The sequence below is a fragment of the Lepeophtheirus salmonis genome, unplaced genomic scaffold (genome assembly GCF_016086655.4).
Source record: "Lepeophtheirus salmonis unplaced genomic scaffold, UVic_Lsal_1.4 unplaced_scaffold_9513_pilon, whole genome shotgun sequence".
Taxonomy (NCBI): domain Eukaryota; kingdom Metazoa; phylum Arthropoda; class Copepoda; order Siphonostomatoida; family Caligidae; genus Lepeophtheirus; species Lepeophtheirus salmonis.
In genome coordinates, this window is record NW_027297113.1 from 21,981 (window position 1) to 41,073 (window position 19,093).

General features: G+C 34.4%; 1 protein-coding gene across 1 annotated transcript; it reads left to right on the plus strand.

The window, feature by feature from the left end:
- The first annotated feature begins 2,790 nt into the window (after window positions 1-2,790).
- On the plus strand, window positions 2,791-16,264 carry LOC121131719 (uncharacterized). Its single transcript, XM_040727067.2, has 5 exons — window positions 2,791-2,794; window positions 2,873-3,057; window positions 3,134-3,236; window positions 12,362-12,609; window positions 15,930-16,264. Exons 1-5 carry the CDS (start codon window positions 2,791-2,793, stop codon window positions 16,074-16,076), a joined length of 687 nt encoding a protein of 228 aa, XP_040583001.1. The 3' UTR covers window positions 16,077-16,264.
- The last annotated feature ends 2,829 nt before the right edge of the window (window positions 16,265-19,093 follow it).

Here is a 19,093-nt window from a genome sequence, read left to right on the forward strand (position 1 = left end):
TTATCAGTGTTTTGAACATTGAACTTTAATTACTTTTGTTATTAAGGGGTAAACAATGCCAGAAAGCTCTAAGTTATCATTTTGGTCAATTTTTCTGTATCTTTGGGTAGAAAAGGTTTTGGAGATAAAATAAGGCCAACGATAGAAGTATAGATTTATAATATTTGTTGGAAATTGTTCTTTGTTTAACAAGAAGCAATTTGACTTCAACCAATCAACTTTTAAAGCATTAATCAAGGTGTTACCTGACTAACACAAAATCTCCTACGTATTTTGCTGTCAGCTATTAATTCCCTCGTCTCACTTGTTACATCATGGCTATTTTATAATTTATTCATTTCAATTACAAATAAACAACGTAATAATATTTATGCTCCATTTATCGAAGGACAGGAACACAATATATATATATATTGGCCATTTTATTATTTCTATGAAACAAATTTGGCCATCATATAGAAATACAAATTTATAGCTACGCTTTTAATAAAATATAACTCAGCCATATAATAAATTTTAATACATTTTCAATTAAAATACTACGGAGGATTTTAATATTACGAAATATATATGTATATATAATTCATTTTGTCAATGATAGTCTAGTGGTACTGAGAACTTGTCACACTCATAATTGGACACCCTAGTACACACACCCAAATAAAAATTTAGAAGAAGTTGACCTTTTATATGACTTTAAAACTGTACTTAATACACTTAAAATGTTACATAACTATTGCTTTAAGTATAAAAAGGCTTGAATGATCATAACATTTGGGATTTTATTCTATTACTTTGAAAATAGACCGATTTTTTGTTTTTCTAGAGTGCTTAAGAGATCCTCTTGCATCCGGAAAGTTGGGCTAAAATTTTATCAATAGTGGGGGTATTAACATCTCCCTCTAACAAAAGAATTCTAGCCCATTTTTGAATAACAACATAAATATATAGGGTAGGATGCTCTGTATGGCACCCCTTTAGCGCACTCTCTTGGAAAAATGCAGTTGATTTTTGTTTGTTAGATAGTTTGTTCAAATTTGCACCAGCTGGGAAAAATGGAATCAATTTACGAACACGTTCTCCCTAATATTTGAATAATTGATGGCCTTTTTTTTGTTTATTTTTGGAGGAAGTTTTGCGTGATACAATGAAGGTGACGACGTCTGATCAGTGAGAAAAAAAATTGACGGTTGACGACAAAATATGCAGTAAAAATTGATGTTAGTGAAGTAACCCCGGGATATATATGATAATATTTTCTTTCTTGTTTTAATTGTCTGATCCTTAGACATTAATACGATTACGTACATATATAGACAATGGGCGTCTTGGATTTCTAACAGAAAATCAACATGCTACATACATTTTATAGAAAATATAAATCATTTACCATGAAGTGTAGATTATTCAAGCCTCTCTTCATTTCATTTTTATTGCTTGACAAGATAACTAAGCTTAAAGCAGTCCTGGTATATCAAGTATATTTACTTCTATAGGAACAATTGAGACGCACATTGTATTGAAGAGAATAATTCATTTCGAGTGCGATGTCCATTGAGCTACGTCATTCCATATTTTTTTGATAAAAGTCCAAGATTTGAAATATTTATTTTTGTCAATTTTAGTTAAATTATGTTTAACCTTCGGTTGAGGGGAGGGGAAGTATAATTATTGGCGGCACAGCCCACTAATGCCCTCCCCCTTAGTTAGGGCACTGATGAAGGTTACGCAATAAAAAATGTACGTCCCAGTCATATGCAGGAACATATGACTCAATGACATATGGCTAAATTTTTCCTATGTCGAAAAAAATTCTTAACATTGTGGTTGTAAATCAGAATCATTTTCTTCTGTGTACAAGTTTTGATGTTGTTGCCAAAATGAACGGTGCTTTTAACTTTCTAAAACTTCTAAGTAAAAAGCGTAAATACGACTGTGTGTGCTCATGAATGACAGAGAGTAACATTGAGGGTTTGTTGGTAAGTTATACGAGTAAGTACCCTAAGGACTCAGGCTACAATTGAGGATCAACAACGGAGTAATTCCTGCCTATGTTCTTACTCGATATGGATTGAGACTTGTGTTTTTTCTTTCCTCTCATGGCAGCTGGTAGGTCATATTATACAACGTCATGGTGGCTAAGCTTCTCTTCTCCCAAGCATTATGGAAATTGACAGGGTTACCATTTTGGTTTTTCTTTTTCTTTTTTACCACATTGAAATGGAATATGATTAGGGATGTGTTTATTTTTGAGCATGGTAAAAAAACAAACGAAAATCAACATGGTAACCCTGACAGTTTGAAAAATAGCTGAGCTGTCAAGACATTTCATTAGATCATCTGCAATCATCTGTCACAAGAGAGGAAGAGGGAGAAGGAAATAGATGAAGCTGTTGGCAAGGATGACTCCGATACCGATCCTCAATTCTACTATCAGTTCAACCAGGACTTACAATTATCAGTCTGCAAAAAATCCTCAGGGTTACTCTCTGTTGTTTACGAGCACACACGAATGTTCTATCTGGCTTTGAATATATTTGAAAGTAGTAAGAGCGGAAGCTCACTACTCAAGGGTTAAATAATACTGACAACAGCTGAAGAAAAGACAACTCATTCTTCAGATGACAAATTCTAAAAAGACAAAGCTGGGCGAGCTAAAATATAAACCCGATTTTTATCACAACATATTTTGTATAACTCCCTTATCTCCTCAAGAATTAAAAAATAATCATAATAGCTTTGGAAAAAAACAAGAAGTTCAGATTACCAAGTACAAAAAAATATTCACACATGAGTAAATGCACATAGCTTACAACTCCAGCTGTGACTCTTTTTTAATGCTACTATTAATATTAAACTTATGTATTTCTAGATGACAATGCAAGTTCTTGGAGTACGGGTGTCTCTGTCCTGGACTTGGTCTTCTCTCAGTCCGAAACTGTGAGCGAAATATCTTTTAAGAACTTATATACTGCAAAAATAACTCTTCTTGTTCGCTATGATGACTCGGTTTCATTTCGACCTAAACGGGAACATTTGGCATGGGCCTCTGCTGCTGTAAGTCCTGAATCACGTCTCATAACATGGTATACTGGTTTTTTAACATTTTGTTCTTATTATTTTTTTAATTTAGAAAGCAGTTACAAATAATTTAAGTCTCTTTCGATCCCTGAAACTATCTGAAAATAACTCCTCCCTCAACTCCAATTCGGGAAACTCTCAAAGGAATGAAAAAGGTATTTAATATTTTTTATTCCATATAAGCTGTCTATAAGTTGACAAGTTCTAAACTGCAATTTGCTCGTATCAAAATGCCTTATATAACACGTTCTCACGTGTACAGGGTGTCTACGATAAATTGGAACTATCTTAAAATTCAATCTGCTAGATAAAAGTGGAATTTGGAGTGTATTTGTTAGTATGAAAAAGTTAGACATGATATTAAACAATAAATTTATTGAACATGTCCTCCCTCAGCAGCCACCATCTTCTTCATCCTGCCCCTAAAGGATTTGCATGCCCTGATGACTTCCGCGGAATCGACAGCATTCCACTCCCTCGTAATGGAGCCCTTCAGGGCCGCGATGCTCTTGTGGCTGACCTTGCACACCTCCCTCTCCAACTTCCCCTACCAGTGCTAATCACACAGATTGAGGTTTGAGTTGGCCAGGTGTTGCGATCCTGGAAAGTGATGTCGTGGGAGTTGAAGGGTTAGTGGTCCTCATGGCGATGTGTGCGGGCGCTGAGTCTTGTTGGAATATGAAATCCTCCCAGCGGCCGTATCCTTCATCCAGGGATGACAGACTCCTCCATGACTTCGCAGTACCTTATCTGCGTTAACCGTTTCCTTGGGATTGAAGAAGAATGTAGGCATCAGTCACCGGTGCTGCAGATGTCACCCAGGGTCGTCACGGAGGCCGGAACTTGTGGTGAAGACCATGCAGGGACCTTTTCTTTCCTTGGCAAGCCACCTGTCATTCTGGACATTGTAGCTTCTGTCGACAGTCCAGTTCTGCTCGTCGGAGAAAAAGATGGTTCTTCCTCCATGGCTCTTCAGGTCATTGAGGAGACGCTTACCTTTGGTGAGCCTGGTGGCTCAAAATGCCTTATATAACACGTTCTCACGTGTATTTTATCATGCAACCTTTCATACGAAAACAAACAGGAAAAATACCCAAAATCAGTTTGTAGTTTGCCAACTTTTGGGTCAATTCTTCCCAACAATTGAATGATCATTAGAGTTGAGTAGTTTGTAACTAAAAAAAGAGTTCGAGAAAAAGGCAGGAGTGAGACATATGGTATTTCAAAATTAAGACCATTGCTACTATCAACTGCATGTTATATGATTTTTTTGGAGAACTTTCTATATTTATATTACTATTAGTGCAGGGATAATATTTTAATATTATTCAAATATACAGGCTTCGGAAGCAAAACGTTGACTGTTAATAAATGCTAATTATGTAATTAAAATATAGCGGTTTTAGGACTTTTTCATACATACATGTATGCGCGTCTAAAACTGAATACTCCGAAATTTTTAAAAATAGTTAAATAATTCTGTAATTTTTAAAGTGGTTGACGAATTAATTTATTTAACATGAAAGATCAGAGTATGAGATACATGTCTATTCAATATGGCCGCCCATGTTCTCCACTACCAACTCCAGCCTGGACCGGAACTTGCTGCATGACTTAGCAATGAAGCTCTGGTAGAGGCTGGCTCTGGCATTTTAAATCCCAAATACTGCGTAGTGAAGTGGCGAGCAATCAGGCGATTGAAGCCTTTTTCTTAAGCTTGTTGAGAAGAATCTTCGATCTTGCGAGGCGGTTTCCTTGTCTACAGGCTGGAGGACTTGACAAGGGGTTCTCTTGTAGACCTTAAGGCCAAGAACTTTTTTAACTAGCCGGTCCATGGTTCTTCTGCTGACGTTGAACTCCCTGGAGAGGCCCTTGCCTCTCTTGTCCTCGACAGACTTTTCACGGAGTAACCATTTCGTCCGACCTTCAAGGCCTTGACTTAGATCTTGTGGTCACCTCAGGAGTTCCTTTGGCTACCATGCAGTAAACGGTGGCTGCAGTGCAGAATCTTGGCAATTTCATTGGGAGTTTTTCCCACGCGGAAAATTCCAAAATAGCGACTCGACGTTTCTCCATATTATCGGCTGTTGTTTCACTGTTGATATTTGATTTTACTGGAATTTTGTTGATAACTAGTCAAAACCCTTGCCTCGAAGTATCAACCGGTTTCAAATCAATAAAATTACGAATATTTGTGCATGGCGTAAAATTTAAAGGATTGTTCAGTTTTAGACGCGCACACCTGTATTCTGAATCTCCTGTGCTTTTTGTATAAGTAAACAATAATAAACATTTCTCAAATCTTTCATCACGAGTGAGCAAGAAGCAAAAAGGATGGAAAATACCTTCAAGGAAAGAAGGAAGTGGGGGACACAACTTGAAAAGGGATTCTGAGTTTCTGGGGTACCTGAAGAAGAAGATCAAGGAAGACCCCACGAAATCCATGAATCGCCTCTCTAACGAGTTTGACGTAGACGAGGGGACAATCAGGATGGCTGTGAAGGAGGTCTTGGGGTTGTTCTCTTACACAAGGACCCCATGCCACCTGTTGATGGCATGGAGACTGTAGAGGTACAAGAAAGTTCGTGCGTGGATCAAGGCAAATGGATCCACAGTAAAAATTTTCTCTGACGAGAAGATTTTCATCGTGGACAAGGTCTACAACCGTGGGAACGACTGTTGGCTAGGGGGATCACCAGATGTGTCGAAGGGTTGTTCTGTGCAAAAAAAAAAAAGGCCTAAACAATGGTCCTGGAGGTCGTGGCGTCCGACGGCAAAAAGATGCCTCCCTTCTTTTTAAGGTTGGCGAGAAAATCGGAGAGGCCTACTACAAGGTACTGAGGTTCACCATACTGCAATGGCTTAAGGCCGCCTATCCAGATGACAACTATGTGTGGACCACAAACATCAGCCAAATGCTAGAATTTCTGCGCCGACAACATGGCTGATTTTTGTTTCAAGGACATGTGTCCATCATCTTCGCCAGATTTGAGCCTGTTGGACTTTACTTTGTAGGGCGCTTTGGAGAGGGAGACTAACCAGACATATCACCCGAACGTGACTCCCTGAGGACTGCCATTGTGAAGGAGTGGAACAACTTGTCTGAGAAGTTCATCATAAACTCATGCAAGGATTTTCGCCGCCGCGTGAAGGCTGTTATTACCTCATATGGATATGAGTTGTGGCACTGTCTGTAGAATGACCAAAATACATATTTTGTTTACCCTCCGTTAGACACTTGGGCTTGTCTCTGGGAAATAGTTATCACGTTAGTGTGGGATGGGTGAAAGGATGACATGCAAACGAGCTTGTAAATTTGACCTTAGTTTGTTCCTAGTCTTTAATTTTGACACAGTTACAATGGAAAACTATGACTTACACAAATAGGTGATGGTTAAAGGATACATGTATTGCTCATTTTTACAGGTAAATTTTGACTGGCAGCCAGTATACAGAATGAAGCAAGGTCTCCATTTGTGAGCTACAACTTCAAACTGCTCTCTGATAATAGTTCCATCAGATCATCTATGGTTTTACTAATAAATGACCCGTATTCACAGTTTAACAAGAGCTAAGTTGAATTCAACCAATCAATGTTTGGAACACTGTTTGGAGGAAAAGAAACAGAACATTTACGGCTTACCACAAAAAATCAGAGTTAGTTGGATCGTGGACTATATTCTAGGATCTGTTAAGCAAAGGTTATCAACCTTATCACAATTGACAGCACACCTGTGTTTTCAAAACATTTCAAGGCACAACTTACCAAATAAATAAGTATAAGCTATGGGATGTAGATATGCTTTAATAACCAAAATATATATTCTACTTAACCTCCTGGTTTTGCAGGAGATTGCATCTTACCTAATTTTGTTTTACCTGTTCACTTTGCTAAGTTATAATAATGAAACAATAATCCAAACCCACTACCTCTGGGGCACACTAGTTGAGAACTCCTGCTTTATGCTACATGGAACGTACCGTTTTTATTTCCTTACGCTGTCATATATAGTCTCAAGTAACGAAAACCTTTCATTTAGAATGCTTCGTCTCATGTTTTTTGGACAACATTTATATAATCTGAGTTTGCAAGTAAAAACTTGTACAAATTGCAACTTCTACACAATTTACTTTTTATATTTAGGGTTGAAGATCCTATACATTATTTAGAGTGCAAGTTTTTCGGTTGTTGGCAAACTTAACAATGGTTTTTATTTTCTATAAACATTTAAGAATAAAATATAACCTCGAGTGTTTGATCTCATGATTCATGAATGACAGAGAGTAACCTTGAGGATTTGTTGCTGAGTTATAATTGTAATTCCTTGTTGGAATGAGAATAGAATTAAGGATTGGCAACGGAGTATTGCCTACCTATGTCCTTGTTTGATATACACATAAGACGGATATATATTTTCTAGGATCCGTCCTGGTGGGAATCTTTAGACTTGAATAATCGAGTAAATTTCGGGTACTCCAACTTTCAGATACAGATCTGAATGCAAAATTAAACGGATACAACTACCGAATATTATGAGCTTGTTACCCGATGTTTGGGCTTAGTAAAATATATATCGGATTACAGTTACATTTTGACTATGAATAATACAATGTTATTACTATCACAACATATTTATTAGTTATTATAAGAATTATAGTCATAATAACATTGAACACATTATCAAATATACTCGCAACCTTTCCTCAAAAGAAAAAGGGGGAAAAAAGGCCTAAAATCAGTTGGGGTTTAGTATTATTTGTAATTTCTGTATAATAAATTCAAAATTATTATGAGCAACATTTGTTTTGGCTACTTATCGCTACTTTTTGACTAAAAATATATATTTAAAATTGTTCAGAGTATTTCATCATCATTAACAAGTGCAAAACTTTTAATTTTTTTTATTCTGGCTTGTTTTATATAGAACAATTTAGTTTATAGTTAGTGGATGCTCAGAAATTTGACAAGCTACGTTATCGGCGCGTGAATGCTTTTGTTACATACTAACACTGTAAGTACAGGTCCTATTATCAATTTAGTATATGCTTTTTAAGACTATATTACAAAACAAAATATCAAAGATGCTAATTAAATAAATTTACAGAGAAGATTGATGTTGGAAAACGAATAAAAGCTGTGATACAAATCACAGAGTCAAAATTTGATAATTTTCTGTGAAATAAATTCACTTTTATTGGAATGAGGGTCAAAGTTTTTCAAGATAGCTATGATGCTTACAACTAGCGGATAATTTAAGCAGTGTTTAAATAGTAATTTCGTATTGAACCGGTAAACAGCTTGCATAAAAAAACCTCGATGGACCGGATGCTGGCTTGGAATTAAAATTGGTGCTGGAATTCCTTAGTGATATTATATAGTGTGTTTAAAAAAAATGTAAATTTGTTTTAAGCGGGATATTAAAGAAGCACTTTTGCCCTTAAATTTCCAAAATACTTTTAAACTTCATACCAAATAATATTTACATTAATGTATAGCAGATAAATGTTTTGATTAAATATCTGAGAGAAGTTACATTATTGTTTCTTAGAAAAAAGATATTTTTTGAATTGAATGCAAGACCAATTCATAGTTAAAAATTAAATTAAAAACACTCAACGTCAGATATATCCGTGACGTGCCGTTGAAGTAAGTTTTAATTCTATCAATGTAAGCCCTATAAAGGAAACTCCATCAAGCTTATTCGTTCAACGTCTTGGGTCCAATTCTAATGAAAATGTTGTCGAGGCCTCGAACAAACTCTTCGGAAATCTCTTCACAAGTCAAAATTAAAAATGATTCCGCTACAGGATGGCAACCTCTTCAATAAAAGTTCAGAAACTGATGAGCTAAAAAATAGCAGAAACATGCCCAGATGATAACAAAATACAATACATATATATATATTTTCTTAAATGACGTGACACTGTGTTCTATCCTGAGAATAAACTAACATGGACATCAGTAAATCAATCAATATAGCTAAATATTATTCGGTATGAATTTTAAGTGTATTTTGAAATCTATTCGTAAAACACCTTCTTTTAGAACCCCGTCAATGGCACTTAAATCATAGGGGCCTATGAGTAATTAACCTCACTCCCACTTTTTTAAACGTATAAAAGGTTCGTTTTGCATAAGAAATTTTAAATGTGGACATTTTTGAAACCAAATTATAACTTTTGCACAAAAAATTATATCAAATTTTCCTAAAAAGTTTTTGGTCTCTTATAAAAAAAGTTTCTTGTCAAAATTTTGTATTTATACAGTGAGGACCCTAAAAATTGTTGACACGATACCAATATATTCAAAACTGTTCCGATACCAAAATTTGTATTGATATTTCGATACTTTTTCAGAACAAAAATACAGGGCAATTCAAAAGTACTTACCACATGTCCTTGGGATTTTTAAAAGGGATGGATTAGGGATTATTTAGAAATTTGATGATGTTTACATAAATACAATTTTCGTTTTGGTTTACAGAGTGGGGACCCAAAACTTGCAGTACTAAACTAAATGACAAAGAACCTGATTTTTATGGAATCAAGGAAAAACAAATCAAAATCAATTTGTCCTATGTTTAAACACTAAATTTAGCTATAATTTTTATTCATTATGGCCTCCTTCACAAGAAATAATGGCCTACACATGCCAGTGAATAGATTGAGAGCTCTTGACAGTGAAGACCGTATACATGGTGTCATGACGGCGGCTGGGAACCCAAAATTTGGATCAAAGTTGGGGCAGACTTTCTTCCCCAACACACCCCAAACTGTAAATTACGTGGGGTTAAGGTCAGGCCGGTGGAAGACCACATGAAAGCAAGGCAGAAGTAAGCTATTGTTATTTTTCCTGTATAACTTTTGGTTCTTCTTAGCTGAATGGGCCTGTAATTGACTTTTTGATGTTGTAAGGAGTCTGGTTATAGATGCCAACAGTATAGGCACTGATACCAGCACAATAGAGATCACACACTTTGTCTTTTTATGTTGTTGCTCCACGTGTTTACAATCCAGTTTACACGGGATCAACAAAAATTGTTTTTTTTGTTTCGGCTGAAGTTTAGTTGCATAATAAAAATTTGTTATTAAAAATACCAGGAATAAAATCGTATAACTTGTTACTGCAAGGTTTTTGTCCATACATTGTATAAAAATACTAGCTCAAAGAAAAAATCTAGCCACGGCCCTGTTCCTTGAATATATTCTGTCGTGGGTGGACTCTGTTGAAGAAAATTCCATTGTTATTGGACTTGGTGGTAGGTTAAAATCGGAACACTGACTAATTAAGATTGAGCGATGGAAATTAATTCATATTTCAATTTATTGAACATAAACAATTAATTACAAAACAAAAACAACTTGAACTCTCAAGATTACGTACAAGTTGAGAAAATGACACTTGAACGTGAACGACGAATTTCCATTCTCGCACTAGTTTAAATTGGGCGTCTCCAAGACCACATTCTACACCTTCAGCAAGTCCAAAACGTTGGAGAGGAAAAAGGACTCAATCTAAAGGGATAAACATACCTAGAGTGTTATAGAAAACTGCACAGGACAATCCCCTCAAGTACATTAATGCCCATTCAAGGGATTTGGGTGTTTCACACAAAACTGTACAGAGAGCTAACAAAAAAGTCGGAGGATATATCCTTCTGAGGATGGAAAGGTCACTTCTATCAATAGAATAAACCCCTTTTTTCCGTTTTCAGACTACTTTGAGTACTTTTGAACTCTTTTTCGATACTTTAGGCACTGTACAGCCTTAAGTCAACTTCCTCGACTACACCATTTGGGTACATGTCGGAGGAAGTTCTGCAGTCTCTGCCATCCAAATACAGAAGCCCTGAAATCCATTCTGTCCTCTGTAATTGAACTCAATGTCAGAGGACTACATCTGCAGTGAGTGGCAGACATTCCGCCGTCGCCTAGAAGCTATCACTGCCGCTAAGGTCCCCTTCATTAACGATACTCAGATCTCAGACATCGTTCTATTTATAGTATTAATTTCGTTGAAATTCTATTATTAATAAATAAATTGTATCAGGTTGAAGCTTAAAATTCAAAGTGTTCTGATTTTAATGAAAAACTCGGTAAATGACGTAATCTAATGTGGACTACCTTTATAATTACAGACATAAACAATACATATGACCATGATCCAAATTATGGGAGATATATAAATAAGACGTATTTTTAATTATGTCTATATATAATCATCAAACTATGGCTACATGCTATTTACACAAATTTGGACAAAGAGCTGTTAATTAAACTTTGCTACGAGTTGTACGAACAACCATGAGAAATAAGAACCATGTGACTACGAAAGTCATAAAAATAATACCTTGAAATAAAATTAGCAAAAATATACCAAAATATAAATACATGGAAATTGATTCATGGTCACGTTCTCAGTTTGTTCATTGTCCTTTATTATATCACGAAACCTTCGTTTAAAATATTGACTACCACTTGTTCCTATTCATGACCAACGCGCTTGAGGGTACAAATGGGGTCTCAATAGAGGCGTATGACATTTGTTTGTAATATATGTATAAGTATTTTTTTTAAACCCAAATTGGACCAATATATTTTACAAAATTAAGAAGATTACATCAAATAAATTAGTTAATATCACACAAGTATTTATCTAAAGCAGAAACTCCTATTTATGGGTAATAAAATTTATTTTTATCCTCCTTATTCATTTCTCCAAAGTTAATTCAAAAACCTGACGGTCAAGAGATCTCCCATCTCCTCCATTGCAAGACTCTTTTTTGGCCTCCTACAACACTGATTCCAACCCCCTCCACTATACCTTTATTGGATATGTCAAGTGGAAGGCCTGTAGTGTCGTCGTCCAAACACCGAGCCCCTCAAAGCCACTGTCAGCCAAAACTGGGACGCCATGACAGAGGACTTCATTTGCAGTGGGTCGCAGGCCTTCCTTCCCCACCTCGAAGACATCATTGCCGCTTCATTAATGATTAAAAGAGCTCAGTCACACATCAATTTATAGTATTAATTTTGTTGAAATTCTATTGTTAAATAATAAATTATATCTTGTTCAAGTTTAAAATTCATAGTGTTGAGATTCTAATGGACCACCCCCTATATAAAAAAATTCCTTAAATTTACCATCTACCTGATGCTTAAATAAAAGGGTTTCACTTGTACCTAAATAGATTTGAATTGCTCTGAACAACAATTTTGTAGTAGTAGTTTAATATTTCTTGTATCAATTCTTATCTCCAATTGACTATTTTTCTTTTAGGAAAATCAATCTCAGAATGCATGGACTCCTTAAAAATTGACACTTCCTCTACACTCATCACGGATTGGGTCGTGAGTGCATATGATAAGATTCTAATGCCAAATCCTCATACTGAGACCGGTTCTCAGGACACCATAGTTATCACAGCCTCAGAGAGTCTTGTACCTCTTCATGATGTTACTGCTATGAGATTTATTCTTCGTCAACCAAGTCCGAACTGGAAACAATTCAAAATTGAAGATATTGCAGTTAAATAATTTATACATATTTATATATACAGTGCCGTAATCACCGGAGATCCAGGGTCATTCTAGCCAAAGAATGTTCAATCCTATGAGTTCCAGGATACTTTGTAGACCGATTAATGTTTAAGTGCAGCCCACTACTAATTCTCACTTCAAGTAGTATTTTTTGAAAATGTATTGAAAAATTATCGTTCTGGGGATTTTTTAAAATGAAAATACAGAGAATTTTTTTTTTCAAAGATTTCATTTCTACAAAAATTTTATTCGATCAAATTACGCAGCGGAGCAGAAATTTTAATTTAAAAAAAAAACTAAAACTAAGCTTCCGTCCCTCAAAAAATATATTCCTGCGTACGCCACTGAACCTTTGGCCTTGAAGAATTAGATTTGGCCTAAATTTGAAATAAATATTTACTTATTACTTATGTTTTATGAAGCCATTTTTCATCAAATATAATTTAATAGGTTCTATGGCCTATTAAAATATTTCAAGTGGTAATACGAGTATATTAAAAGGTTGGACATTCCTGCTCTAATCCCACCCCACCCCACCCCACCAATAACCAAATCCGACCCCCAATAACTAAGCCTTGATTAAGACACTAATCTTTATATAAAGCGAGGAAAATCGTGTGTATTTTGGGCATATTAAAAAAAAGAAACCGAAAAACAACATGGTAACCATTAATATTTTGTAGGAGAGGATCTTAGCTGTCAAGACGTTTAATTAGATCATTACAATCAGTTGTGACATTGAGGTGGAAAAGAAACAAATTAACACGGTCATTCGCATGAATTACTCTCATGTCAATCCTCAATTCTACCCCGAGTCCAACAAGGACTTACAATTATAACTCCGCAACACATCCTCAAGATAACTCTCTGTTTTTATGATCACATACAAAAATATTCAATCAGGTTTTGAATATAGTTGAAGAAAGTTCTCTACTCAGGAGTGGAATAAAAATTACAACAGCTTGATAAAAGAAAATTCATTCCTCAGTTTACTAACTAAAAAACCAAAAAAAAAAAACCCCGGCCCCACTACGAAATTCCCCCGGTTTTCATCAATATATTTATAATATGTTGTGTAAAAGTTATGATTTTGTACCAGTTCTAACTTGTATAAGCAAATGTACAAATCGCAACCACAAGATGGGAGAAATCACTTTAAATGAAGAATTTACAATACTTGTGGTAAAGATTATGCAAAAGTTGAATATACTATGAATGATCAATATATTAATATTGTAATTTTTGACTTTTTTAATGAAAATTACATTTAAATATTTATTCTGTGGCTCATTTTAGTGGCCAAATGGCCACCAGGGCAGTCACAACATATATATTTTTTTAATGTTCCTGTAATTGACAGATGGAGTTCCACTGATTAAGTATAAGTAAACATTATATCATTATATTTTCTCCATTTGTCCTAGGAACCGTCCTTGTACATAGTTTATCTACATAAAGTATATTTCTGTCTCTAGGAATGAACGAGTACCAAACCTACGCACATTGAGTTAAAGAGTCTCTCCATTGAGCTAGCTACATAATTCAGAGAATATTTTGTATTTAAGTAGTTCGTCTAAAAACTCCACGAGCCCATACTTTGAGGTTCCAAAGCCATAGAGTGGTGATACACTTCCACTTTTCCCGCCTAGTTTCGACAGCCCTGTCCACATTTATTTTATTATTATTTTATAATTAATAGAACAAAATTTCACTCCAGTGTATTTATAAAAACATCAACACTTGCTTCCGTCGATCCTTTTTTCTCGCTAAATGGTTTTGAATTTAAACAAATGCAACTTTTTAAAGACTTTTTACGACAAAATAAAATACCCGGCTCAACTATTTTGAGAATCTCACCGAATCCAAATCCTCCACACAATTTTTTGGTAATATATTTTACAGCCTATATAAGTACTATTGAGTCATTTGGATTTCTATGACTATAAATATAGATTTAAATTAAAGTTATAGATAGTTACTAGTTATATGTGATAAATAATTGTGCAGGTAGAAAGGAAATATTTTGAATATAAGATATTTCACAAGATGAACAACACATTAGTTTAATCAAAATGGATCTATTGCGAATACACTCATACGTTACTGAACATGATTTATGCACACGTAACCGAGGAATAACAATGCAAACAACCTCTCACTTCAACGTTTCTCTTTACTTTGATGACATTGGCTATTCATAAAAATAAAAGTGAACTAGCATGGCTTGTGGCTATACTCTACTCAATGTAATAGTTTGGATTTTTAGAGACGTTGGGAAATTGTGGTTGTATAGACTATAGAACACGTTTTGAAAGTTGTGAAGTAAACATATAAATGAGTTAACCTTCATTTTTCCTAGATTAATAGGACTTAATACCTATAATTTATTACAATTTTGGAAAAAACTTTACCAACGCTCAATCTAAACTATAGATTATAAAAATGTTTTATTTACATAAATTATAATAATTTTTGTAGTAGGAGTTGGAGTAGGTCCAAATTTTCGACACCTCACTCTATACGACTACACTACTTCGACTCGGTAGCCCTGGTAACAGCTAAGCTATTTTTTCTCCCAAATATTTTTCATATTGTCAGGATAACCACGTTTATTTTCTGTTTCTTTTTTTTTATAGTATACCAGGAGAATTACTTTAAACTTTGCTGATATTTATCATTTATAAATCAAGAAACCCTTTAAAAAACCTCTAATTTCTTCATTTCATAATGAATAATCCAATATTTTTATAGTGACTTCTACAATTTCCTTTACATGTTACGACTTGTATAAAATCGCAAATTGTACTCAAGACATACATATATTTTCATACCTTCTAACAAAAAGACATACATGCAATGATTTACAAACGTTCACAAAAATGAACTGGTTACTGATCATATTTAATTAAGACATGCTATATGAATCTGAGTATTATATTTTTATCAGTTTAAAACCATGCAAACTTCCGGTAGTCAAAAATAATGACATCTTCTATGATATAAGGCAAAAAAAAAGACACACACGAACTTTTAAGATGAAAAGATTCATTTCCATTGTGGCAAAATGCACTGATTTACCTTTTGATAATAAATTAACGGAAAGATAAGTAACATATAATTATTTATAAGTGTTCCAAAAAACTACCGTTTTTCAATTCTCTCATTTCTTGGGGAAGTGAAGGAATTATACCTATTAATAGTTAAACGCAAGATTTCCCAAGATGTTTTTTCTCGGGATTTTTATACGTTTCAAACCCCGATAAATCCAAGTCGATAGTACATAAGCCTAATTTGTTATATATTTTCAGGTCTACAGGGATTCCGTTCGAGCCCATCATCTTCCAGAGAGCAAATTGAATTGTCACTCTAATCACGGCAATAACCTTGAGATATCTGATCTAGAACTTCTTCGCAGAAACACTGCAACTGCTCTAAGGGGCCGTTGGCTACTATGATCGTCATGTAGAAGATTTGAAAGATGGCGAACAAGAATTACCCGAGTATGAAATATTGGGATTTCAATTTTCTTTTTGATTTTATGTACATTAAACTTGAGAGCAGTTTGTTTTGCGAACTTCTTTGAATTTCGATTACTAGTAGTGTATAAAAGTTGTCACTTTGTAAGATTATAATTAATACAATTTTATTGTAAAATCCCCTATGGAGAAAAAAAAGAAAATTACATAAATAAAGTTTGACCTTTGATTTCTGAAAATGTAAGTAAGAAAAGATGGACAAGATATGCAAAATATCATAAAGCATATTTCCTTTCACCAAGCCTGCCTGGGCGCGAACTTACGCACACTGAGTTGAAGATAATAATTTCTCCCGAGCGCAATGACCATCAGCTACGTCTATTCCATACATTCCATGTTATTTTCTCTGATTTGGTCCATAAAAGAGTAAAAATATTCCCCCTCCATTTTTGTCAAATTTTGATCAAGATGCCGACAATGACATTTAAAATGTGATTTTTAACAACATGAAAAATTTTTCTGCAATAAGTGTAACTTTAATTCGGAAAAATTGAAAAACTATCAACCTAATTAACATATAGTGTGGCTGAGATAAATCCAGACTATTTCAACCCATATAAAAACTGTTTCTAAATTAAATAGCAAGCATTTATCAATTTGAGGTGTTACATAATGTTTTGGAGAACCTAATTGTTCTCTAACAACAAATTATAAAAACAAATAATGTAATTGAATGAGGTATGAGCTCTATTTATTTATACTATTTGTAAGCATGGAGGGGTCGTGTCTTTCGGTAAAATAATGCAACTCCCTACATGATAATTGAAAATATTTCTTTTTTGTATTGGGTTTATTGGTATGCTTTGAAACATTTATAATCTGTTAAAATCTGTAAATAATGTAAAATAAGTGTACTAGGAAAACTGCCCTGAAGAAAATTGTCAGTGGACGATTGCCCTGGAGGAAAATTGACATGAAGGATAATTGACCGTATTTTGTTCAAACTTCATGATAACACATTATAAATTCGCTTAATATTATTAATGACAATATCTAAACATATTTGTTTGTTTCATCCCAGGGAAGTACCTTCTAGTGTGAGTGATATTATTGCAATACAACTCCCTTGCAAATTTGTAAATTCAATCCAATCTTCTAAAAAATGGATCAAGAAGATTGGTGAGGAGAGGAGGGGAGGGGCGAATAAATAGCTTAGGTCCTCTTTAAATATGGCTGAATACCCTCCGCCATCGGATTGACCTGCGGGTAGTGTGAGATTGCTATACACCAACGGGAATATATCCAAGGAACCCTTATAATACCAAAAAATAGCTCCAAGCTCTCAGGTTGCGCGGGGGGTACTTGAGGTAGCCCCCGGATCCTTAAAAAACACCCTTAATTCATCCAATACATCCGAGGAGAAATAGTTTAAGCTCTCGTTTTGCAAATTAATAACTGCAATTTTTCTGTGTTTCTACGAAATTTAACTCTTTTCTCTTATGGATGCTACGTTAGATGCAAATAATATTATTTGTGTGCCAATCATCATATCAATAATAATTGTCTTCCTTAAAATTTGTAGTTTATAAAGTGTCATTGTTCATCATGAAGTTTGAACAAGATACGAGCAATTTTCTTTCATAGCAATTTTCTTCAGGGTAATCTTACACAGGAAATTTTCCCCAGGGCAGTTTTCCGCCTACGAAAATAAGATACAATAATAGAAATTAGTTAAAACATATAGGCAAATTAAAATTATAAAAAAAACTCATTTATAATAATAAACCAACATTTGTCCGTCTGAATGTGAGAATATATAACAAACAGTCAACGGGGCAACAGTTATTATTTATACATCTCTATTAGCAATTGTTAGGTCAATATTGTTACAATATAATAATAGCGTTATAAATGCGTCAGTGTCCTTAAATCTCTACATTACCGGTAAACCGAACAACACCTCTACATTACCGGTAAAACAAACAACACTAGTCTATAGGGTGGGCTTAATTTTTAGAAGAGAAAAAAACTTTGGATTTAATTTTTTTTGGAAGAAGTTGAATTTGGCTGAATGACTTGTTTTTAAACAAAAGGAGCTTTAAAAATATTGCGAATATTAAATTTTTTTTTTTTTTTTGTAAAGCAATAATCAACGATTAAAATTTTTTAATTGAGAGGAGCAACAACAACTGTAGCCCAAACCCTGGTAGATGCCCCTGTAATACAACACTATGCTGTGCCCTTAATTGTTTTTTATTTTTTATTTATCGGCTCTATTTCCTAAAGGTAAGTCCTCTATAGTTAATCCAATCTGCCACTCCTCACAAAACTGTGATCAATGCACTCTTATTAGATGAAAATAAACCAAATATTTAGTGACGATCCAGGTTTAGATTACCTAGGGACACATATTACGAGGGTTGTACTGCTTTGACGTGATTGTCTAAATGAAGATGAAGAGAGTTAGTAAAAACTGCAGATTTTTGATTTTTTTTTTCTACAAAAATTAATATTTTGAAATGTTTTTCCAAAAAGTTTTAATTTTTAGATTTCTTTCCAAAAAAAATCCAAAAACCAAGAGCCCTCTCCAAAATATAATCCTGTCGACGGCCCTGTCATTCAAGCTAAAACTGCTTTTTGATGATGAAGGGGTACTTGGGTTAAATATATATATTTTGCAAGTGGGACATCACTCAAAAAAGGTTGAGAATCCCTGGTCTATATGTAACTAATCGACCCCTTATGTACTCCTAATATTATTATATAATTATTTCTATTCATCCACCATGTAGAACGTACTTAAAGTGTGCGAGGTAAATCATGGATTTACTTTTGCAAGAATGAAATGGAGTATACGTAGATACTTTATAACAGATTTTTTTTATTTTTATTAATATATCTTTCTATTTTTCAAAAATGATTTCCTTTGTCTGCTAACATGGCGTCCCACCTTATCCTAAAGGCGACACAGCATTTCTCCGTGAATACCTCGATTT